General features: G+C 34.4%; 3 protein-coding genes across 8 annotated transcripts; 1 reads left to right on the top strand and 2 right to left on the bottom strand.

Annotated features, from left to right (window-relative positions):
- Positions 1 to 2: 2 nt before the first annotated feature.
- Positions 3 to 7,462, bottom strand: LOC7454595 (dual specificity protein phosphatase PHS1). 2 transcript variants are annotated; one of them, XM_024582365.2, is made up of 12 exons: positions 7,034 to 7,462; positions 6,766 to 6,837; positions 6,238 to 6,380; positions 5,416 to 5,617; positions 4,838 to 5,014; positions 4,541 to 4,701; positions 3,184 to 4,049; positions 2,960 to 3,096; positions 1,894 to 2,040; positions 1,517 to 1,744; positions 887 to 1,044; positions 3 to 755 (listed from the first exon to the last, which is right to left on the bottom strand). In XM_024582365.2, exons 1-12 carry the CDS (start codon positions 7,094 to 7,096, stop codon positions 395 to 397), a joined length of 2,715 nt encoding a protein of 904 aa, XP_024438133.2. In that variant the 5' UTR covers positions 7,097 to 7,462; the 3' UTR covers positions 3 to 394. The 2 variants fall into 2 exon arrangements, with proteins under 2 accessions (XP_024438133.2, XP_002318165.3); XM_002318129.4 differs by having other exon boundaries at positions 2,960 to 4,049; positions 7,034 to 7,461.
- A 3,246-nt stretch (positions 7,463 to 10,708) lies between these two features.
- On the top strand, positions 10,709 to 18,704 carry LOC7484879 ((-)-isopiperitenol/(-)-carveol dehydrogenase, mitochondrial). 4 transcript variants are annotated; one of them, XM_006376857.3, is made up of 2 exons: positions 10,709 to 10,976; positions 17,845 to 18,704. In XM_006376857.3, exons 1-2 carry the CDS (start codon positions 10,766 to 10,768, stop codon positions 18,429 to 18,431), a joined length of 798 nt encoding a protein of 265 aa, XP_006376919.2. In that variant the 5' UTR covers positions 10,709 to 10,765; the 3' UTR covers positions 18,432 to 18,704. The 4 variants fall into 4 exon arrangements, with proteins under 4 accessions (XP_006376919.2, XP_052301749.1, XP_052301748.1 ...); XM_052445789.1 differs by having other exon boundaries at positions 10,709 to 11,186; positions 18,055 to 18,704; XM_052445788.1 differs by having other exon boundaries at positions 10,710 to 11,401; positions 18,270 to 18,704.
- Positions 18,705 to 20,892: 2,188 nt separating this feature from the next.
- On the bottom strand, positions 20,893 to 24,263 carry LOC7484878 (serine carboxypeptidase-like 45). Of its 2 annotated transcripts, none has more exons than XM_024582507.2 (10): positions 23,679 to 24,263; positions 23,431 to 23,532; positions 23,232 to 23,327; positions 22,728 to 22,820; positions 22,539 to 22,618; positions 22,101 to 22,382; positions 21,879 to 22,003; positions 21,547 to 21,639; positions 21,353 to 21,479; positions 20,893 to 21,272 (listed from the first exon to the last, which is right to left on the bottom strand). In XM_024582507.2, exons 1-10 carry the CDS (start codon positions 23,929 to 23,931, stop codon positions 21,123 to 21,125), a joined length of 1,401 nt encoding a protein of 466 aa, XP_024438275.1. In that variant the 5' UTR covers positions 23,932 to 24,263; the 3' UTR covers positions 20,893 to 21,122. The 2 variants fall into 2 exon arrangements, with proteins under 2 accessions (XP_024438275.1, XP_002318164.2); XM_002318128.4 differs by having other exon boundaries at positions 21,353 to 21,470; positions 23,679 to 24,259.
- Between the last annotated feature and the right edge of the window lie 724 nt (positions 24,264 to 24,987).

Below are 24,987 nucleotides of genomic sequence, written 5' to 3'. Positions count from 1 at the left end.
TCTTCAGCTGAAGAGTGCTCTGGAGCTTTGTTAAAGAAATACCAGAATTGCAATTGATCCTTTGCGGATGTGTAATTATACATGTTACAATCCCCCCCACAAAAAAAAAAAAAAAAAAAAAGAGGGAAAAATGATACCACTTGAACCTTCATCTCCAACACATCAGCACAGCGGCACTAACCTAGGACTTCGACATAAATTTTCCTTCTCTTGTTGCGCATAGTGGTCTATCAATAGAATGGCCGCGTTCAATGTCTGTCGATACTGTGAATTTTGGTGCTGATGAAGAAGCCGTTCACAAATGGCCACAAGCGACATGGATTGATAAGCAAGAGTTCTTCTAAGAATAGGTGATGCACGATGATTTTCTTGCACTAAAATGTATCTCCTGTACCTAGCCATCCAGAGATGGCGAAGACTGCCTCAATGTAGGGCTGACGCTGCCACCTCGGGTCATTTTTAGTGCATCCAGAGCCTTTTGTATCTCCATAGTCATTGCACTATCCACGCTGCCTGATGATAGCTTCTTGTGTGATTTCTGCAAGTGAAGCTTGAGTGAACTGCTGCTCAGACCAGCATTATCCCCACAGACGGGACAAACTTTAATCTCTGGCTTCCGCCTCTGCCATTCCATGGAAACCTTCCCGTGCAGTTGGCGATCCAGATCCAATAAAGCTTTTGCAAAACCATCATTGGGCTGAGCTCGGCGGTGAGCTCGTCTTAGAGCATTCCATGCTTCTAGTAGAGTGAATTTCCTGCATCAAGAAGAAAAATGCTAGATTTACAGAACTTATGACGCAGCAGCTTATTCACAGCAGACATTCAATAATCCGCTTGTTTGATGATAGAGCTTCCATACATGAAAAACCTTGTGATTTTCACTTACTTCCTGAGCATTAAATATGCAAGAACTAATGTAGCACTCCTACTTCTCCCTTCAAAGCAATGAACTAGAACCCTTCCACCTATTGATTCAACATGATCAATAAAATCAGAAGCTTCTCCAAAGATACTGCTGATATTTGAATCCTCATGGTCACTAATCTGTTCAAGTAGAAAGTAGTGTTGTGAATATAGAATACGTTCCAAATATATGCTGGAAAATGAAAAAGGTGAGGAGCTCCAGATTCTGTGATCAATAATGTTACAGATTATTTTGCTCTACCCAGAACGATATTGGAAAATCTGGCTATTAGAAACACAAGGAAAATCATCTGCAAACTTTATGATCATAGTCTGCAGAAACTTTCTGAGAACATGAAGAGAAAAAACACGCTGTGCAGCAAAACAGTTGGTTTTCTGAAAATTACCGACTCTTCCAGATAGGAGCACATGTCCGAGAATGCTACAACGACTACTCCTACTGTTCTAATAAATTATTTCATTTTTTGGTCTCTAGTAGCAGAGAGAAACCTCAACAAATTGATCCAGCTTTACTCAAAGGTATAAAACAAAGCAGAGCACTGTCCCCAGAAGAATGAAACGATTGCAAACGGAGAAGGAAAAACTCACTCACCGAAAAATTCTTGTACTGAAACAGATCTGGGTGTTGTAACTCTGACTGTCCAATTTCATTGGCACACAAACACAAAATATGTGTGATTCCTAGATGTTGCAAAGTGTAAACTGATCTTGCAGCCAGGGTGCCACCAATAAACAGACTATTTGTGATTAATGATGGTTTCTCTGTGTTTGCAGCTTCAGAGATCAATGATATCCTCTCAAGAATGTGCTCTAATCTTACCTGTAAGTTATAATGAAAAAAAATTGGAAAATCCTAAAATAAGGAAAATAAATCTTTCCCAGGAACTGTCTTGTATATTAGCAAAACATTAACAAAAAACATTGACTTCATCTTAGATATGCAACCTGAACAATGCATGGATCTATTACCTTCAACTCATATGCATCCACAACACAGTTACTATCACTGCCCTCAAAATATCCTGTATTGAAATTGTTCTCCTGACAGAGTTTGATAGCATCATTTCTCAGCATTTCATTCCAGTGTTCTAATTCTTCATTTGTTTCAGTATCGACCTTACATATAATGATGCATGTCAAACAATAAGATGTTAGATCAATGACAAAAAAAATCTTTACTCGTATAAAAAAATATCTTTATTTTGCTTCCCTTACACAATGCAGTTTCTACATTTTTTCACCCTTCTCAAACGTCTTTTATTTGCTTGGTAATTAGCACAGGGACATGACATTATTCTTTACATTTCTCACATTACAGATTCTAGTAAAATAAGATGATTAAACAGTAACTCCCTAATGATCAAGCAATTAAACAGTTCCCCTTGCCACATGACCTTCTTTTCAAATCAAGTTTCAGAGTTTACGAAGTTTAATTACACTTGACAGAATGCGGTGATGCATGCTATTGATCAACGTGGAAATTATGTGGCAAAAGTATCAATTTCTCCCTGTTCTCTTTTGACCTTTAATACACATGTTTTCTAGGTTTTTTCCTCCTCACTTTAAAGGGGGTAATTATGCAGAATACTAGAAGTACGGTGCATCATTGCAACAATTATCTCTTCTTAAAACTACACGAGATGAAAAAATCTGTAGAACATGAAAATGACTTATCATGCAATTGATGGTTGAAAATTTTGGACCATTTTGCCTCTGGCATTCCTGAATCACATTTCTAACACTGTTGTCGGTGAGCTATTGTGTTATATATGCAGCTTGTTATATAAAGTGGTTACAAGAGCCAGCCACTGATTAGCATGAAAGATGATAACTTAACCAATCCATTTTTTCAGTTATGAAAACATGTTAAATATAGAACAATCAGGGCGAGAAGAAAAAACAAAATACATTTTTGGAACCAAGGTTTTGCTTCTTGACTAGTTGGACTCTGAATTGCCATCTTCAAGCACTGTAACCAGTGATCTATGTCTAGTAAGCATATGATTTCCAAATCCATGTTAATTGACATTCTAACCTTGGCAAATTTAAGAATTTCACGGAGCTTTGTTGTTAGACACAGGCTACGAAGGGGCTCTCCACTCCCCTTGGACAACTTTCCATGCCAGCTTTCTCTTGACATGGGAGAACTAGAATCTGAGCTCTCTTTACTTCCTAAAGATGACCTTGGAGTTTGAGCCATTCTCTGTGAATCTGAATCACTAAAATCTGAATGGTTATCATTAAGAAAGCGTTCCTTACTTGGTGGAGAAGGATAATGAAGAACCCCATGTGAAGGTGACTCGGGGATCACCAAATCTTCTCTGTCAGTGTCCCCTGATGTTTTATTTGCGATGTTCAATAAAACTCGTAACAAGCCATCGAGTTTTTGGTGAAGAGTGAGAAGGAACACGTGGAAACCTTGCAGATCCCTGAGCGCAGCACGAAACCCACCTCGAAATTCCTGAACAACTGACGCCATTTCTGTTACTTGTGTATCAGTAAAGTCAGTGCCTACCAATGGAGGAGCCCCTAATTTCCCTCCTGTTACTTCATATAACAAATTAGAGGTGTAATCAGAACTGTTGAGAAGCAGCTCAATCAATTTAGGATAATTTGCCTGGTCGTTTGTGCGTTTTTCAGCAGGAGGCCGACGAGGAACACCAGAATCAATAGCCACAGCGTGAGAAATGAGGTCAGAAAACGATGATTCTCCTGATTTTCGGACTCTTGGCATTTTGTTGGATTTTGGAGATTCTGTAATATCAGAAACATCAGAGCCCTGTGATACAAGTCCTGGTACTCGATTATGAGTGTTAAACTTGCTATTCAGTGAAGTTGCCCTTCTTTCTTTCTGTAGAGCTTTAATCACCTTTGGTCGGTGTCGGTTAATTGCAGAATCAGAAGCAACCTCCAAGGCATTTACATTTGATGAGGTCATTTTCTCAGCCAACAATAGATTTGCTGGATTTCCACGCCATCTGAGCTCACGGCAAGGGAGTCTATCTTCATTTCTGATGACAAGGTCCAATAGGAAGACCCTACCAAGTGCTGCTGCAATTCTTTCTCCAGTCTCACGTGGCTCAAATGCATTTGAGCTCTCCAATAAAGGAGATCCATGAACATAACTGCAAACACACAACATTTTGGCCTTTGAAATACTAATGCAAAAGGTCTCCTTTGCAATGCCTGCAATATGAAAAACCATGCATCCTCCTCACTGTGATATAGAGTAGGAGTAGGGACCAGGGAACTGATTGAGAAATGCTAGTAAAGATGAATCGGCACATGATGATATCAAGTGATACTCTTTGCTAGCTCAAACTTTTAGATGTGGCATCCCTAAGTTTCTCAGTAATTGGATGTGCAGGGTAGCTGTGGTCAGTGTAGTCACCCCAACATACTAAACAGGTGAATTTCATTAAAGACGCGCACGCGAATTTCATTAAAGATATATGTGCGCGCACAATATTAGATTATAGCAAAGAACAGAAATCTCTTTCCCCGGCCCTTCCCCTTTCAGCCTATTCGGTAAGGAGGCAGGATGGGAAGGAAGCAAAAGTGTTTTATGATTTCACTTTATAGTAACATGATTCACAGATCTAGGTTCTAGTTTCACCTCATCAAAAGAAGACATCGGCTGAGTTCAAGAGCTTCCAGAAGCTCAGAACATGTCACTTCACCTACTTCATCTCCTTCTGAAGCTGCTGTAACTCTTGCTTTCTCTGCAGCTTCCTTGATCTGGAGCCACTCTGGGCTGCAATTTTGAACGACTCTAGCCTGCAATTATAAATATTCCACCAGGAATGTTTATCATTAATAAGAAAAGAAGAAAATGTTTGAGCAAGATTTTTTAAGAAAAGACTTCAGTGCAATCTTAGAAAAACCACTAACTACTGGGTTATGACAGTATAACCTGTGGAGTTTGGACTCCTAACCACTTTGCAAATTCATAGCCAAGACGTTCTGATTGTGTGGCCATCCTTGAAGATGAAAACTTTATGACAGCTGCTGATTCCTTGTGAAAAGCATCAGCATTTCCTTGCTGGTTGAACAAGGCAAAGAATACTACTCCCCCAGAATTTACAGTTACCTACATGTACACAGCTAAAGAGAATTTGAGACAGCCAATGAGAAGAAACTGTGATGCACTGGTTTATTCTCTAATTTATTCTACAGACAGGCAAACTCAATATTCTTTCAATGATACCTATTTAATGGAAAATATATCAGTTCAACAGTCTTACTCAGAACTCCTATCCTGGAAATAACCTAAAAACTTGTCTAAGCTATTAATAAGTTAAACTCGGTTAAACAAATCCAAAACAAGCGTTAGTTTAGAAGCTCGATTAGCCAGTTAGGCTGAAAAATAGGAATCAAGATGACATCATTGAAGAATATGTACAAACTTCCAAAGGCTTTGTGCTTTGACTTCACAATTATAAATCACAAAGCAGATGCTGTTTAAACTATATTATAAATTGGATCACATACTTCTAGGGCTTTACTCATTTCATCCTCAGAATTTTCGGTGCTACTACTATGCTCAGTGTGGTGGAGGGAAGACAGCATGTCCCAAGAAAAAGAGCTCGACTCAATGTCCAGTGCCGCAGCTTTACCAAGCCTTTCCCACAAACTGACCTCTGGAGCTTGCTCAGGAGGTGGACTTTTTGAATCAACAAGTGATTCTCCCACACTGCACGGTAGTCAAGACAACAAGTAGGTAAAAAGAAACATCATTCCGGAAATGGAGACAGACAGCATGTGAATCACACATTGACGCGCAAAAACAAAAAACTAGCATGAAACATTTGCAATTGTATCTGTTTGCTCATCGAACAACTCAAGTTTTCCCCTCATTCACTTGCTATACTGAAACCAGCAGGTGGTTTATCAAGGGCTTCTTGCCATTAGTTACAGCAGGCACTTCACACTTCTTCACATGATAATAAGAAAAGCAATTAGGTGAGACAAGTTTCACTTTATTTTGTCAGCTGGTGATGCATTCTTATAATTCTTAAGAGCATTTCCAAGGATCACTTATAAACATCTGCAGACAAACAAAAAAGATAAACTACTGGCAATATTTAAGTGAAACACATAAATAAAAGCTCCCAGTTTTGTGGAATGTCTTGGTTAATTGTCTTTGGTAATAATTGCAAATCTACCTCATCGGCTCCCATTATAATCTCATTAACTATCTACCTCACAAGTAAAATTAACAATAGCACCAGCATTTAGTCTATCTGAACTAATCACCATAATTAGTTTGATGGTTGACATAAATGATGACAAAGATAGAGGGGAATAGGAGACCTGGAGGGCATAGTTTCGAGCCTGTAAGGCCGGCGTGGGAACCCCGAGGCACGATACTTGTCACTTCTCTTACGAACCAACTCCAGCCATTGTGCAAACCGATATGCTGGGCCCGCCGTTATATCTCCCAACATATACAATACCTGAAATCAAAATCCAAAATACTAAACTAGTAAATTCACCAGTCTTGCCATTTCCTTTCTTGAACTAACAGGAAAAGAAAACAGATTTTCAATTTCCCATTCTTTTACATCATCACATTCAACAATTTCCTCTCTCAAACTATCAGGAAAAAGAAAAACTCCAATTTACCCCTAAAGATAATCATTTTCCTTTCCATTCCTTTGTACTATCACATTGTACCATTCCTCAGTCAAAGGAAAAAAAGAACAGAAAATATTAGAAAAGAATGAAATTTCAATTTACCCTTGACAATATTTACATGGTAGCAGCACTTCCTCTCCCTCAAAAAGGGAAAAGTAACAGAATGATAGAATGAATAAAAAAAAACAGAAATTTAGAAATTACCCGGGAAGTAACAGTAGGAGGTAAAGGAGGATCAAGCTCTTCAGATCCCAGGTCCAGTTCCCTCTCTTCCTCCTGCAATTTCCACATAAATAACCAACAACAAACCAGATGTTAACAGTGTCAAATATGTAAAATTTATCATTGAAGCAACCATTAATCCATAAAATCCATCTGGGTTTCTATCTAAGATTAGAAATCTTTATTCTTTACGTGCCCGTGTATAAAAAGAAACAAAAAAGAAGGGCCTTTTTGTGTGTGTTTTTTTTACCTGGACTTGGACTGTGGTGTTGATGATTGATAAAGTGTCTTCCTTTTCATCTTTCGACATCATTTTCTTAAAAAAGAAAAGAAGTTGAGGTTTGAATATAGGAGGGTATATATAATATGCTACTAATATAATGTAATAATTTTCATAATTGAGTGAGAAAGATGATGATCTAGTTTCTTTTTATGGACCAAGATAGAGAGAAACAATTCCCGCCTTTTCAGGTTGGTTTGGCGGTTGATTGGCCACTGTAAAGTTAATTTAGAGGGTGGAAAGAAAGAGAAGTGAGAGTCTGTATGATACAGTGCTTTAATTGCAAGAAAGTGAAGTGATTCTTGATTTGGGTTTTGACTTCTGATAATGATAATGACTGCAGATGAGCTTGTTTGTAAGTCATGGTTATACGTTCATGAAAGATGTGTTGGAAGTTGGAACCATAGCAAAGAAGAGATCAGACACGGATACCGACCTATGTGGTCATGGTCGGTGATGGGTCGTGGGTGGCAATATTATAAGATTGCAGTGTGCTGTCCACGTGTATGTTTTATCATATACTGAACATAATATTTTTTTAATTAAATATGTTTAAAAAATAAAAATATCACAAAAATAAACCCTTACTAAAATATGTGTTTGGCACTGTTTGGTAAAAAACAAAAAAACAAAAAATTATAGTTATTTTCAAATAGAAAAATTTAATATATCTGAAATAAAAAATTATAAATAATAAAGATAAAATAACTTTAAAATCATGATGAAACTAAAAATATTTTCAACACATTATAGTGGGTCAGTGTTTATAGGAGTGAATACTATGCAAAAGCCAGGCTCTCCAGAAAATTAATTATAGTCCCCATAATTTAGTGTAGTTTATATATTGATCCTTAATTTGGGCCCTCCAAAGATTATATATATATATATATTTTCCCTTTGAGGTATCTCGGTATGCGACTGCGTCACCAGTGCTTGGTGGCAACACCTCTGGCGTGAATCACATTATTGTTTGAAAGCCAAGCATTTGGTACTGATGTTTTTTTTTTTTTTTTTTTCAATTATGAGTTGGTTTGAGTTTGTTGAGAATTTAACTTTAGATTTTTTTGTAAGTTTATGTTTTTTTTAAAAAAAATTATCTTTTTTATATTTTTTTTGTTTTGTTTTTTCAGAATTGCTTTTGTTGATTTTATTTTTTTACTATTGAGTTGGTTGAGAATTTAGTTTTTTAGTTTTTTTCTTTAAAACACTGTGGATTGCTACAGTATTTCCCCACATAGTTTTTTTTAAATGATTTTTTTTCAGAATTATCTTTATCGATTTTATTTTTTTCATATTAAGCTGATTGAAAATTTAACTTTGTAGTTCTTTAAAACACCATAGATTACTACAGTGTTTCCTCATATTATTTTTTATCGATTTTTTCCTAAAATTATCTTTATCGAATTTATTTTTTTTCATATTGAGCTGGTTGAAAATTTAGCTTTGTAGTTTTTTTTCTTTAAAACACCGTTGATTGCCACAATGTTTCCCTACATGATTTTTTTATTATGATTTTTTTCAAAATTATCTTTATCGGTTTTATTGTTTTTAATATTGAGCTGGTTGAAAATTACAACTGTAGATTTTCTCATAAAACATTATAGATTGCTACAGTGTTTCCCTGCATGTTTTTTTTTCCTTCCGTTTTTTTATATTTTCCAAAATTATCTTTGTTGATTTTTTTAAATATTGAACTGGTTGAGAATTACAATTGTATATTTCCTCACAAAATATTATAGATTGCTACAGTGTTTTCCTAAATGATTTTAATATTGAGTTGGTTGAGAATTTAACTTTAACTTTCTCCACATGTTTTTTCCTTATTGTTTTTATTTTTTATTTTTTGCTTTTTTTTCCCAAAATTGTCTTCTTTTTTTTTTCATTTTTTTGTGTTTATTTTTCAGAATTGTTTTTATTAATTTTATTTTTTTAATATTAAGTTAGTTGGGAATTTAGTTTTGTAGTTTTTTCCTTAAAAATATTATGGATTGCAACAGTTTTTTTCTATATGATTTTTTTCACAAATCCACAATAACATATAAGAATGCCACAAGCCCGCGTCATCGCACATGCACTGCATAGCATATAGTACATTATAATATGTGGAATTTCAATTATTTTATTAAGAAATATCTCAACTCATTAGATTTTCTAATATTTTATAGACTAATTAAATCATAGTTTTAAAACCCGACCCGGTCATCGATCCGGTCCAGTGATCGGATCACGGGTCAGATGGGTTGACCCGGGTCAACCCAAAAAAAAAAAATTAGGTCTTCTTCTCACTTCTGAAAACATCACAGAAAACTGAAATGGCCAACAAACAGAAGCAGAAGCAGAAGCAAACAAACAGGGACAACCAATATCAACTTAAGCAGAAGTAAACGAACAAGGACAGCCAAAAATTAACAACAATATTCACAGCTACAAAAATTAAAGAACGAAATATTCACATTTCACAGCAATATTCACAGCAATATTCAAAGCAAACGAACATGTATTTGACCATTTGAAATCGCAGAAAAATAAAAGAACAGAGAAAACAAGATACATACCTGTGGGAAGAATCGATTGGTCAATCGATGGGAAGAATTGATGGGTTAACAGAGGGAAGAACAGATGGGTCAACAGATGGAAGAATCGATGCCACTGTTAGTCTGTTATACTCGATCTCCTGCAAGTTCAACAGAGGGAAGAATCGATGCCACTGTTAGCGAAAGAAGAAAGAAACCAGTAAAAACTCATCTAAACTTATGCTCAGAATTGAAACGACGATCAAGGATTCAAGAGTCTTCTGCTCATCTGCTCTTCTTCGCGAAATGGGTTTGACAATTTCTTGAAATTAATTAGGTCTTCTTCTCACTTCTGTTGCTCTGCATTCTGCAATGCATTCGTCCCTCTGCTCTTGTCGTTTTGGGCATGAGGATATAAAAAAAAATATACCCGGGTCTCAGCCGGGTTTGGCCGGGTCGGCCGGGTCCCGGGTCGACCAGGTCTGACCGGGCCAATTCCCAGCCTATTTTTCTCTTAGACCCGACCCGACCACAGACCCGGGTCGACCCGCCGGGCCGGGCCGGGTCTTAAAACACTGAATTAAATCATAATATCATTGATTAATTTCTAACTCGTCACTCTTCTGATACCATCCAATTATAATATCTACCACCATCACCTATAAAATTGTTGTAATCATCACAGTCATACCATCTCACGGTCATAATTAATCATAAATTAATGACCGACATAACATCAAAAAGAAAATGAATGACGTCAAAGAAAAAGACAAGTAGCATAAGAAAAAACAATTTTAAGATAATGTTTGCCACGCATGCATCTTGCTACTTTTTGTAATTTAACACCTGTAAATCACGTGTACGACTTTCAATTGGCTTAAGATTAGTGCAGCTTTCTTTATGCGATTTTTTTTTTATTTAAAAATGTTTTTTAATATATTAAAATTTGTTTAATGTGATATTATTAAAAATAATTTTTAAAAATTTAAAAAAATATTATTTTTATATATTTTTAAATAAAAAAACTGTAAACAATCACAAATACCATCACAGCAGATCTCCGAAATCTAATGGTCCCAATGCTGTAGCTAGGAGTCAAAGAATCTACAGTAACTTTTTTGATATAAACATACTAAATTCTGAATCTTTCACGTAATTCATTGCAAATCTAAAAAACAAGCTAGCTAAAATGGCATCTACAAAACCTTGCAAGAACAAGGTTCAAGACAAGGTTGCTATCGTCACGGGAGGTGCCAGTGGCATAGGCGAGGCCACCGTGCTTGCCTTTGCTGAAAATGGCGCACGAGCAGTCGTGATCGCAGATATTCAAGATGAAAAGGGCCAAAAGCTTGCAGAATCCATCGGAACTAACAGATCCACTTACATCCACTGTGATGTAGGTGATGAAAACCAAGTCAAATCCCTTGTGGAGTCCACTGTTCAACTTTATGGTCACCTTGACGTAATATTCTGCAATGCCGGCATTGCAAGCTTTGGTAAGCAAAATGTTCTTGACTTCGACCTGGACTCGTGCGACAAACTCTTTGCAGTAAACGTGCGTGGCACAGCAGCATGCCTAAAGCACGCGGCGCGTGCCATGGTGGACGGAGGTGTAAAGGGCAGCGTCATTTGCACATCAAGCGCCGCTGCGAATCTCGCAGGGGTCAGGTTCACAGATTATATCATGTCCAAGAGCGGGGTTTTGGCACTGATGAAATGTGCAAGTTATCAGTTGGGTGAGCATGGTATAAGAGTCAACTGTGTGTCGCCAGGACCCGTGGCAACACCTCTAGCATGCAAGACATTCGAAAAGGGAGTAGAGGAGGTGGAGAAGGCTTTTCAGTCGTCTTATTGCTTGAAAGGTGTGTTGAAAACGAAGCACGTAGCTGACGCAGTGCTGTTTCTCGCTTCTGACGATTCTGAGTTTGTGACTGGCCAGAATTTGATCGTCGATGGTGGGTTTAATTTTCAAGGTATTCCCAAATAAAATGATCCGGGGAAGGATGGTGTCGGATTTAGTTCTTAATTAATAATGATTTTGCACATGCTTAATTATTTGTTGAGAAATTTATTTACTATTAAGTGATCCACCTGATCTTCCAAATAATTCTTTCAATGACTTATTATTTAAGGATTTAATTTAGTAATACCATCAATTTAAATTTGATTTTTTTCAAATCAAACTAAAAATTATGATTTCTCAAATCAACTAAAGCATCATGATCAACACTCTCAATTATTGGAAGATATGCATTATTGCTCATCCTGATGGGAAAACAACACTTTCAATCGCTGGAAGACGTGCAAAACAACTGTGTTTTGAGGTCTACTTTTTTAAAAAATTCAATTTTCTTGAATACAATGTTGTTTTCCATGATCGATTGAATCGTTTTGGTTCAGTAAAAATACGCAGATCACCTTTGAAAAGAGGCACACCATAAATTTGACACTTACATTCATTATAATCTCCTTTGAAGAACTCATGCAATTCACTTTATTTCCTTCATCAACAACACAACAGGCGAAACAGCCACAAATCTTGACTCTATGATCTATAAAAACTGGGTTATTTATTTGAATCTGATAAAAGGTAAGAGAAAAAACTCTCAAAAAGCAAGTTGGGGGGCTATCGATTTTTATTTCACATGTATTTTTCTTAGGGTTTGAGCAAGCTAAACATAAAGAAAACAAAGAAGATTAATAGAAATTGCAGACCGATCTAGCTAGAGGAGCGGTAATATGATAAAGAAACTACTTCTAATACGAGTGTAATTTGATTTTTTTATTCAAATTGAAAAATTATTTTGATAAAAAATGTAAATTATAATCTCTAAAAGAACTAAGACAGAGTTAAAAAATTACTAAACTACAAGATACTCTATGTATTTTTTTTAAATAGTAAATTAGATTCATCTAATAATTTCACAAACAAAAAATGTTTAAAAACTAGAGTTTATAAGATCCGGTATATCCTTGACCAGATATCTATCTATGTGTGTAGCGTTTGCCTTCGATTCTCAATCCTTCCACACCATACAAGCGCCAATTGGAATTTGTATGATAAGATAGATCTATTTTATACGACAAATCCGATTAAAAAAATGAGAAAATTCAAGGTTCGGAGGCATTTGTCTACATTTTATGAAAGCAATAAGCTATAAAATAAAGGAAAATTCTGAAAAATGATAGGTGAACAAAAAGAAGTAAAAAAACCATGATTCAAGGCATAAACTCCACTAGTTTCAATACGTTTTTTATTTATTTAATTGTATAATAAAAAGAAGAAGAAAAAGTAACGATAATAAATGAATTATTATTTTTATAAAACAAAGTGATCATAAAGACTAGTACAAAAGGAACACTTGGTAAAAGAAAAAATTCACGAAATTCAATTCTCATACAACTCAATACTAAATGATAAAATTAAAAAACAAAAACAAGAAAAAAAACAATTTGAGTTAACATGTCAAACCCACGACACAAGTTGTGAGGTTGAGACAACTCCTTATAAAGCAAATAAAAAAAAAATTACAATGCCCAATCCTTAACAATCCAAATGTAAAAGGATGAAACCGGGAAAAAAAATCAATTAACATAAAGGAAAAAACAACACCAACAAACCCAGGCAAGTCTGCGAAACCCCACGAGCTGGATCATGTGAACAAGATAACCTGGTAAAAGGAAAAAAAAAACATGAAGCTCAATTCCTAGACCAACCAAGTGTTGAAAGATGAAATAAATAAAAAAAAACTTAAAAAAAAAACCAAAAAAAAACATGAGTCAACCTTAGCCTAGAGGTTACCTTCTTTCTCAGCCAAAATATGTTGTAGATATTCTTCAGCAGGCTAGACTTACTGATAACAAGACTATAGATACTCCCATTGAAATTAACGTAAGGTATTCTTTTTCTGATGGTCTACCATTGACAGATCCTACCTTATACCGTACTATTGTTAAGAGCTTGGTATATCTCACTATTACTCGTCCACATAATGCATATGTTGTTTATGTTGTTAGTCAGTTTGTTGCATCTCCTACTACAGTTCACTGGACAACTGTTCTTCGTATTTTATAATATCTTCGTGGTACGATCTTTCAAAGTCTTTTACTCTTATCCACCTCTTTCTTATAGCTCGTGCATACTCTGATGCTGATCATGACAGTGATCCCACAGATCGCAAATCTGTTACTGGTTTTTATATCTTTCTAGGTGATTTTCTTATTTCTTGAAAGAGCAAGAAACAATCTATTGTTTCTCATTCTTCAGCCGAAACAGAATATCATGCTATGACATCTACTACAAAAGAGATTGTTTGGTTACATTGGTTACTTGCTGATATGAGAGTTTCTCTTTCTCATCCTACTCCTATGTATTGTGACAACCAGAATTCTATTCAGATTGCTTACAACTCGGTTTTTCATGAACGAATTAAGCACATTGAGATCGATTGTCATTTTACTCGTCATCATCTCAAGCATGACACCATTACTCTACCTTTTGTTTCTTTTTCTTTGCAGATTACGGACTTCTTTACCGAGTCACATTTCATTTCTCGTTTTCACTTTCTAGTTGGCAAACTCTCGATACTTGTAGCTGCCGCATCATGAGTTTGAGGGGAGATATTAAGAAATATATATATTTATCTTGTTTTATTTATTAATGGTAGAATAATATTTTCAGTTTAGCCTATATATAGTCTCTTTGTATTTAGGTTAAAACTATACTTTAAAATATGATGATTAATGAAAATCCTAGCCTCTTTCTCTTTTATATTTGTATTTTATTTTTTTTGTTAATTTAGATTGCTTTAACAATTTGTATATAAAAGATGTGTTGGAACCATAGCTTTAGCGGCCATGGTTTCCAGCGAAGAAGAGATCAGACATGGATACCAACATACATGTGGTCATGGTTGGTGATGGGTCGTGTGTGGCAATATTATAAGATTGCAATGTGCTGTCTACGTGTATGTTTCTTCATATACTGAAGTAAATGAACAGTGTTGCAGTGTATAATATTTTTTTAATTAAATATAAAATAGAAGATATCACAAAAATAAACCCTTACTAAAATATGTGTTCGACATTGTTGGGTAAAAAACAAAAAATTATAGTTATTTTCAGATAGAAATTTTTAATATATCTTAAAATAAAAGATTATAAATAATAAAGATAAAATAACTTTAAAATCACGATGGAACTAAAAATATTTTCAACACACTGTAGTCAGTTAATGATCTAGTGCTAAGATGATGATGTCTACGTGTATGTTCTATACTAAGATGATGATCCAGTTTCTTTCAGGGACCAAGAAAGAGAGAAACAATTCCCGCCTTTTCAGGTTGGTTTGGCGGTTGATTGGCCAATGTAAAGTTAATTTAGAGGGTGGAAAGAAAGAGAAGTGAGAGCATGGATGATATGCAGCGTTTTTTTTTTTTCAAAAAATATATTAAAATAATATTTTATTTATTTTTTAAAAATTATTTTTAATATTAATATATTAAAATAATCTAAAAATACTAAAATAATATTAATTTAAAATAAAAAAATAAAAAAAATTAATTTTTTTTTAAATACTTTTAAAACGTAAAGGATCTGGTGCTTTTTGATTTGGGTTTTGACCTTTGATAATGATGATAACTGCAGATGAGCTTGTTTGTAAGTCATGGTTTTATGTTCATGAAAGATGTCTTGTAAGTTGAAGATTCTCGATTCTGTTTTGATAAGTATTTTGTTTTTTCAATTGAAATAAATTGTTTCAGTTTTAAAATGTTTTAACGTGCCGTTTCAAGGTTGTACTGTTCACACATATATATATATATTCAACAAATATAATTCAAATTCAAGATAAATTAATTATAAATTATGCAATACAAACACAATGCCAAACATATATAATTTTAAAATTTAAAATATTTTCAAATAGTCAAGATTAAATAGATCTTTAACTTAAAGTAATTCAACTTAAACAAAGTATCAAAATATTATGAAAGTAAAATATTTTAACACAAATATTTTAAATATAAAGTTAGGTCAATGTTATCAAGGCTAATGGAATCTAAAGCATCCCTTGTTTTGCTCAAATTCCTACAAAGTATAAACATGAAAAAAACAACATGAATATAAACCATATATATTAGTGATAAATCTAATTTTAAAAAATTAATATCATTGTTAATGAAAATAGTAATAATAATTTTCAATATTATTATTAATATCATTGTTATTGAAAATAGTAATGAAAAAGAGATTTTTATACTTGGGTGATTTAATTAATTAAATTGAACAAGGTTCAATTTGATTCAATGGCTTTTCAAGAGCGGAATGGAACATGTGAAATAGAACCGAAACGTTCCGGCCGAAATTTAGCTGAAAAATCCGGAACGGACCGAGATTTAAAATGAGATGAAAATTATTCTGTTTTGTTTTATTTTTTAAATTAGTATGGAATATTTTGACCATTTCAAACGAAACAGAACGAAATTAACATCCTACAACTTGTAACCATAGCTTTAGCAGCCATGGTTTCCAGCAAAGAAGAGATCAGAGTTATCAGACACGGATACCGACCCATGTGGTCATGGTTGGTGATGGTTAGTATGTGGTAATATTATAAGATTGCAATGTGCTGTCCATGTGTATGTTTCTTCATACACTGAACATAATATTTTTTAATTGAATATGTTTAAAAAATAAAAAATATCACAAAAATAAACCATTACTAAAATATGTGTTTGGTATTGTTTGAAAATAAATTATAGAAAATTTTAATACATCTTAAAATAAAAAATTATAAATAATAAAGATAAAATAACTTTAATATCATGATGAAACTAAAAATATTTTCAACACATTATAGTCAGTCAGTGTTTATAGGAGTGAATACTGTGCAAAAGACAGGCTCTCCAGAAAATTAATTATAGTCCCCATATATTTTCAAATTATATATTTTTTTGAAAAATTTGTGTTGAAAGCCAAGTATATATTACGGCACTGATGCTTTGTTGCTGTTTTTGTTTCTCCTTTTTTCTTGAGCTAATTACAACTTAATCCTCATAATTTATTAAAAAACATTAATTGACACATGTAATATCAAAACTAATTAAATAGTCCCTGACCATGCTTATTAATTTAGTAGTATTTTGTTTCAAAGAAATGCTCTCTTTTATTATCATTTTTTTTGGTATCATCTACTTATTTTCCCCTGTTTTATTTCTTAAAAGAAGAAAACAAAACAAATTGGAAAATAATATAAAATGGATGAAAATGATCGAGTTATACATGGATAAAAAATATATAAATTAAATATTCAATTTCCAAAAGAATTAATTACAAAAAAAACCTGATGAACACAAAATACATTATAATTGTGTGGAATTTCAATTATTTTATTAAGAAATATCTCAACTCATTTAGATTTTCTAATAATTTATGGAAAAATTAACTTATAATATCATCGATTAATTTCTACCTCGTCACTCTTCTGATACCATCCAATTATAATATCTACCACCATCACCTATAAAATTGTTGACATCACAGTCATACCATCTCACGGTCATAATTAATCATAAAGACCAACATAACATAAAAAAGAAAATGAATGGACGTCAAAGAAAAAGACAAGTGGCATAAGAACAAACAATTTTAAGATAATGCCGGCCATGCATGCATCTACTTTCTGTAATTTAACAGCCTAGTTCGACTTTCAACATTTTTAAAAAAAAATTGAAATTTTTTTTTGAAATTAATTTTTTTAAAAAATAAAAAAACAGTTTTAAAAATACAAGTGGTATAACAAAAAACAGTTTTAAGATAATGTCGGGCGTTTACTTTCTATAATTATTTTGGTGTTCTAATATTAAAATAAAAAATATTTTAAAAAACAATTATTATCTTACTAAAAAACACTTTTTAACACATATCTCGATGCAGATCTGATGGTCCCAATGCTAACTAGGAGTCAAAGTATCTAGAGTAACTCTCTTGATATAAACATACTAAATTCGGAATCTTTCGTGTAATTCATTGCAAAACTCAAAAACAAACTAGCTAAAATGGCATCTACAAAACCTTGCAAGAACAAGGTTCAAGACAAGGTTGCTATCGTCACGGGAGGTGCCAGTGGCATAGGCGAGGCCACCGTGCTTGCCTTAGCTGAAAATGGCGCACGAGCTGTCGTGATCGCAGATATTCAAGATGAAAAAGGCCAAAAGCTTGCAGAATCCATCGGAACTAACAGATCCACTTACATCCACTGTGATGTAGCTGATGAAAACCAAGTCAAATCCCTTGTGGAATCCACTGTTCAACTTTTTGGTCACCTTGACGTAATATTCTGCAATGCCGGCATTGCAAGCTTTGGTGAGCAAAATGTTCTTGACTTCGACCTGGACTTGTGCGACAAACTCTTTGCAGTAAACGTGCGTGGCACAGCAGCATGCCTAAAGCACGCGGCGCGTGCCATGGTGGACGGAGGTGTAAAGGGCAGCGTCATTTGCACATCAAGCGCCGCTGCGAATATGGCAGGGGACAGGTTCACAGATTATATCATGTCCAAGAGCGGGGTTTTGGCACTGATGAAATGTGCAAGTTATCAGTTGGGCGAGCATGGGATAAGAGTCAACTGTGTGTCGCCAGGACTGGTGGCAACACCTCTAACATGCAAGACACTCGAAATGGGAGTAGAGGAGGTGGAGAACGCTTTTCAGTCGTGTTATTACTTGAAAGGAGTGTTGAAAGCGAAGCACATAGCTGACGCAGTGCTGTTTCTTGCTTCTGACGATTCTGAGTTTGTGACTGGCCAGAATTTGATCGTCGATGGTGGGTTTATTTTTCAAGGTATTCCCAAATAAAATGATCCGGGGAAGGATGGTGTCGGATTTAGTTCTTCATTAATAATGATTTTGCATATGCTTAATATTGCAAATATCTTGTGTCCTGTCTTTGTACACTCTCATCGGTTCCTGAAATTGTGGAAGCAGTTAGCAGTTAGCAGTTAAAGATAATTTCGTGTATAATTACAAGTTAAAGACCTGATATGTATATCCTGCTGCTGATAAAATATTTATCCTAGAAGGATTGTAACACTGCTGCTGATAAAATATTTTCCTGAAATTGTGCTAGAATTTTCTCTCAACATCATAAGAACCCTTATCTAAGACAACCAGAACAAACTACAAAGTCAAATCCTAAAAAAAATCAATGTGAATAAATCAAATTTTAAAAAAAAGTTGAGTGATCAGAAAAAAAAACATAAACTCTTTCCATGACCGTACAAATTAGTCCCTGATATTAGCAAAAAAAAAAGGGATTGATTATTTGTCCAAGCCTTAAATTTGATCATCAAAGCTCTAATTTATTTAAATCAATAAAATTAAATTTTATTTTGCAAAACCGAGCATCAACCAAGAGATGAAGCATTTCTTTGAAATTACAAGATCCCTGTACGCAGATATAAAAAATCAAATCACCAAGATCAATCTTAGATAAACACAATGTTAAAGGATCAAATAAAAAAAAAAATCAAGAGAATAAAAAAAGGATCCACTATGACCTCTCTCACATGTTATTGTGGAATTACAAGAAATTAGGAGAAAGGTAATTCCTTTTCATAGGAATAATTAATTCTAGTTGATTGAATGAAGTTTATTGCTTTAGCTTTCCGGAGAATTCTTGACTTCTTTTCCCACCATCCTGAAACATTTAATATCAATTTTTTTCCCTTAATTTTTCATTTAATAATTAATTTTTAACATTACCCGTAAAAATGACAAGGTAAAACGGATTAACGATACATCGTTTTTCAAATTGGAAAACAAAATTATTTTTTGACAAAGACTAAGGAGGTCTTGTTTTGTTTACAGAGCGAGAACTGCGAAGAAAAGAAAACAAAAGAAAAAGGTAAATTTTTTTATGAAGGAAAAGGTAGAGAAGTGAACCAATTGTGGCCGAGATTCATCTCCATTTTGAAAAGTAGAAGTCAAAAAATAAGTTTTATCTGCCAAGTTAGCAGACACATGCAAAAGAGAGCCTCGGGGAATTTTTTTTTAAAAAATATTAAATTATATATAGGTCTCTATTCCTGTAATAATTATTTAATATTTAAAAGATTGTCGAACATGAATATTTTAGAAATAATATTTTAAAACAACATAAATTCTTTAATTACAATAACTTTATAATGTTTTTGCAAAATATTTTTGTTATATGGATTTTATCTTTACTTCAGATTCCCTTAGTATATACCGAGGAAATTACAGTGGGAAAAAAAATTTAAAACAAAGTAAAAAAACGATAATGTGTCATTTATACCAACAGAATTACCAAATCAAAACAAAGTAAAATCTGTCGGTGAAATAGTTGGTAAACTATGAACATTGTTCATCATGTCAATTATAAAGAGAATCACCAACGGAAAATTCCGTCGGTATTTTTCAAAGAACTCTGGAATTGTTTACTTCCCAATTGCACTGTTAATTATTGTTCTTTACAGACGAAATCACCGACAAATTGAAAAGTCGTCGGTGTTATTTGGCGGTTTTCTAAATTTTTTTTTATTAAACTAAATATTACAGACAGAATCACCGACGGATTTAAAAGTCATCGGTGATATTTGATAGTTTCTGAAAATTTTTGATTAAATTAAAAATTTAAATTAAATATTACAGACGGAATCACCGACGGAATGTTAAAAATATTAATATTTAATTATCTATCGGTAAAACACCCCAATAAAAAGCCTAGAATCTCTAATTTTACAACAGATGGGGCTCCTTTCTTCTTCTTCTTCTTCTTCTTCTTCTCCATAAATAAAAAAACATCAATATCCATTTCTTTCTCTTCTCTCCTCAACTCCTTCTCTTCTTCTCCATACTCACGTATGTATTATTCTTTTTTCTTCTCAGTTTTTTTTAATTAATATACTTTACGAATTTGTTTTTTTTTTCTTCTTAGCTTCACTTCCAACTACATTAAGGTAAGATTTTTCTTTTTTCATGTTTTTTTTCACTATATTTGTATTTATATGAATATAATAATGTCATGTGTAATTAATTAAATTGCTACAAGGCGTATAAAACTAGTATTATCCCGCTTCAGATTTTCCAACTCATGTTACATGAATTTTTTTGGCAAAATATTTTTGTGTTTTTGTACACATCAACGGAATTTGAATCCAAGATTATCCTTTTTATTGCTGTTGTGATGAGAACGTTATTCTGAAGTTTCCTGTGTTTTCAGCTTACAGCAGAATGATTTGCGCATCACTGCTGGTTAATGGTTATTGCAGCGGCGGGCAACTCTGATTATCCATGGTGAGAATGAGAAGGTATTCATATTCTTTCTCTGAACATACTTCTTCTAAAATTTCCATCAACAAAGATATTTCGCATCACAAAAACCATAAAAACAAACTAATGGATGATTACATTTTTTTTTCCTTTCGGCAGAAACAAAGAATGCTTCTGGAAATCATGAATTGCATCCCATATATACATAGTATCTCAACATTATCACTTTGGAGTTTGCAGTACCTTAGCAGTTCATCAGAAAACTTCAGGTAAGTGTTTGCCCTGTAGGAATGACTTAAATAACATGAGTGATCTCTCAGGCTGTGAAAATGGAGCTTCATGAGATGCGCCTCTGATGGTAGCAAATGAGAGGATGTTACCATAAACCTGAGTCCAACCACCAACCTGAAAGGAAGTACGGAATCAATATTCTGATATGGTCGTTTAGAAAATGTCATTTTGCTGCCTTTTGATCAAGAATTTACCTGTTTTCCTGCAAACCAAGCTCTGTAAGGGACGGTTGTATTGAGTCCCAGCTCTTTTGCCAGTCTATGGACAAGGGTGCGGCTTCCGGTCAACGGAATCACAGAATCTTGATCTCCACTGTAAGAGCTATATACTTGTTACAACCTTGAACATTCACTAATCTTATTCGAGAACTATTTTGGTGTCCGTTTACCTGTAAATCAACACTGGAATTCCAGCCTTGATGAGTGATCCAACAATATTGATTGTTGGTATCTCTATGTTAAGCACCTCATAATCCAGAATGCTGTATTCAACAAGGTAAAGAATTTCAGTTGAAGAAAAAATAAAAAGTTATAGGCTTATAGTGAAATTCTTTTTCTCAATTCTATCGGTCCATATAACTCTTATGGTTTTGGTTTAGGTCAAAAGATCAGTTACTTATTGATACTGTGGATGAATCAGGAATGAAATCTTTATTTGCAACATGAGAATAATTCTTGGTATGGCTATTGTAGAATATGTCAGCTAGTACAAGAGAGTTACTTGCTGCAAACTTCCCATCTGCGAACTCCAATAAGCCGGGCATGGAGAGCCTTCCGCACATCTTCCCGGTTCAGATAATTCACAGTTTCATCTTCTATACAAACATCAATCCTCTCAGATACTTGCTGTCAATAGAAAGTTAGGAGCAAAAACTTTCAGGCACACTTGAGAAGAATGGAGACAAGTAAATGCAAGGCAGTTGATTTTTCTGTGAAGGCTTACCTTAGGACTTATAACCTTTGATTGTGAGAGGACTGATGGAATACAAACATCAAGGGTAACATCATATTTGTCCACAAACCTACTGGTTTCTGTGCTAACTTGTTTCATAACTAGTGAGCAAACAGATGAAACCGAGTCTCTATAATATTCACTCACATATCTTGAATAGTTACAAGCAGATGTGAACATTTTGTATGTTGAATCTGAAATCAATCCGTGAGACCAGAAGTACTCAGCCCTTGAATTTAAGTCTGTAGCAAATTCTAGAACAGGATTACCGAGCTGCATTGGGAAAAAACCATGTCAATGAAGAGGTCTAATCAAATGTTCAATTCTACCTGATTGTCATCAATCAACGTCAATAGAATTCAAATTAGTTCAATTCTGGAGAAGGGTTGCAATCTCTTGGTCGCACAAATATGATGCAACAGTCCTTACCGCAATTCCTTTCAAATTGACTAGCCTCTCCTTCTTGTTAATTTCAACCATAAGCTTTGCAAGTTGAGGAATATAGTGGCCTGGAAAGAATCAATGAGAAAAACAAAGGGCAGGAATGTTATAATTACTTGTTGCTTGTAGATAGATTATAAGAGATGGAAATTGATGTAATACAAGATGTAATAATACCTGCATAACTTTCCCCTGTTATAAACAAATCTTTGTTCCTGTACTGAGGGAACTTGTGGAACCAGCCTTGCAAGAACACAAGATTGTCCCTGGCTTAAGAAAACAAAAGTAAAAACACCTTTAGAAGATAGTACAGAACTTTAAAGTGCTAAATAAAGGTAATAATGATACTTCCAGTAGATTAATAATGCATCTCAACAACCTAAAGATTTTTTAAAGAACCAAGAGATCTCCCCTTTTATTTTGGTTTTATCTTTTTTGGGCTTGGTGGGGGGGCAAAAAAACTGTTTCATCCCAGCATAAAAATTGCATATTCAGGCTTAGTTGTACTTTCCAATAAACCATAACTTCTCGAAATGGAAAGCTTTATGCTTTTATGTTTAAAGAGTGATAGTGGGCTACAATTTGGCTATAAAGTTTCCGTCACAGTGAGTCCAGCATCACATTCATTTGTGCCACTCAACAAAAGGAATGAGAATGATGTTTTGAAGTTGATGGACTTACCTGTTGCCTCATCATCTACTGCCACATAGGAGGAGTTATCTGTAGAATAAGAGAACCCCACACCCACTGGTGTCTCCAGATACAACATATTTGCTTCTGCAATACATTTGGGCATGAAAATTTCCTTTACTCTATAATCATGATACAGTTTACATTTTCAAGAAAGAGAAAAAAAAACAGAGAGAGACTGTGTTAGTACCTCTATTCCAGCTATGCTCATTTCTGATCAGAACTCTCCCATTTGGTCTGAAAGGTCCATTTTCAGAGAATGCCCCTACTCCCAGAGAAGAACATCCAGGCCCTACAAAATACAGATATGGAACATCAATGGCAACTCAAATTTTCAAATCAAAGAACGTAACTGAATTTTCTTTCCAAACATCATTCATTTGTCATTTGATTCATTTATGTGGCCTTAAATATGAAGCAAGGTGAGTAGCTGCAAACCTCCATTCAACCAGAGAACCAAAGGCTTTGATGCCGGATCTATTTCTGCTTCAACGAAGTAATAAAAAAGAGCTCTATGCTTGTTACCATCCACGGTAACATAACCTGAAAATTGTTGAAAGCCCACATGGGGTTGTCCAGGAAGCCCAGCAATCTTATCAGGATGAGGTGAAGAAGAATCTACACCCATGGAAGTGCACAGCTGAACCACTAGTGCAGCCATTGTCATGGCTTTCCAAGTTTGAGAGTGCATAATTTCAGAAAGTGAAAAATGACTTGAGAGATAAAGTGCTTCAAGAGAAAGGCCTGCTTAAAATGTTGCTCAGTGGAGGACATGGAGTTGAGGGCAGGGCATTAAATAATAAATAACTAGGCTTGTTTTATATTATCATTAGATCTCTAGCTTTTTGCTTGCAGGCCTGAAAATGGTGTGTTTGAAAGAGATGTGTGAGAGAGTACTCAAATAACTAGAGAGAGTTGTGCCAGTGCTTACTAGGCTGAGACTTTAGAGCTGAGTCAGCACATATGGTTGGCATTTTGAAAAGGAAAAGAGAGAATGGAATCTGTACTGCTTTTATCTATTGGATCCTTGAATTCTCTCTCAGAAATTACAGTTCTATTAATTTTGTTTTGTTTTGGCTTTCACGAGTGCTATACCGACCAGGCAAGTAGGCATCCACAAATACCCTGTATCCTTCTATACTATTGTAAGAGGATAGGGTATGTTCCCTTAAAAAGTGGCTTTCCAGGATCACTTTCCATTTTATCAGAAAATGCGTGGAACTGAGGATTATTCATTACTTTCTCAAGAAAATCCAGCGAGAATATGGCAGTATCTTCAGGGTATTGGCAGCCTTCACAGTTTTGTTCTTCCCAAAAAGGGCTTGATCGATCGACCTTTCTTGAATTACAAGTACAATACTATCTAGTTTTCTAATGTTGAGAAGACTTGGAGATTGAAGGAACAGAAAGACAATCCGCAGTAAGTAGAACTTTAGGAACGTTCACATGCATTATCCTGTTTTGGTAACCAATTGTTGCCGGAAAACATGAATTTTCCATTTTCTGGGTTCATCTAATTGCCAGGACTAAAAATCCATGGATTCCAGTTCATGAAGGCTATTTGTGAAGATGGGCATAGGCCTGCAACATGGTCTTTCTTCCAAAAAGTTAGATTATCTTAAGGATACACCATCCAGTCACCTGTCTTTCCTTTCTTTTTGTGCTTGTACAAGATTAGGACATTGTATTAACGAGGTCTCCATCTTTTCTTTAAAGAAAAGTCTTCTTCCTAAATGCAATGGTCCAC

The sequence above is a fragment of the Populus trichocarpa genome, chromosome 12 (genome assembly GCF_000002775.5).
Source record: "Populus trichocarpa isolate Nisqually-1 chromosome 12, P.trichocarpa_v4.1, whole genome shotgun sequence".
NCBI lineage: Eukaryota > Viridiplantae > Streptophyta > Magnoliopsida > Malpighiales > Salicaceae > Populus > Populus trichocarpa.
This window is presented reverse-complemented; position numbering and strand designations above follow the sequence as displayed.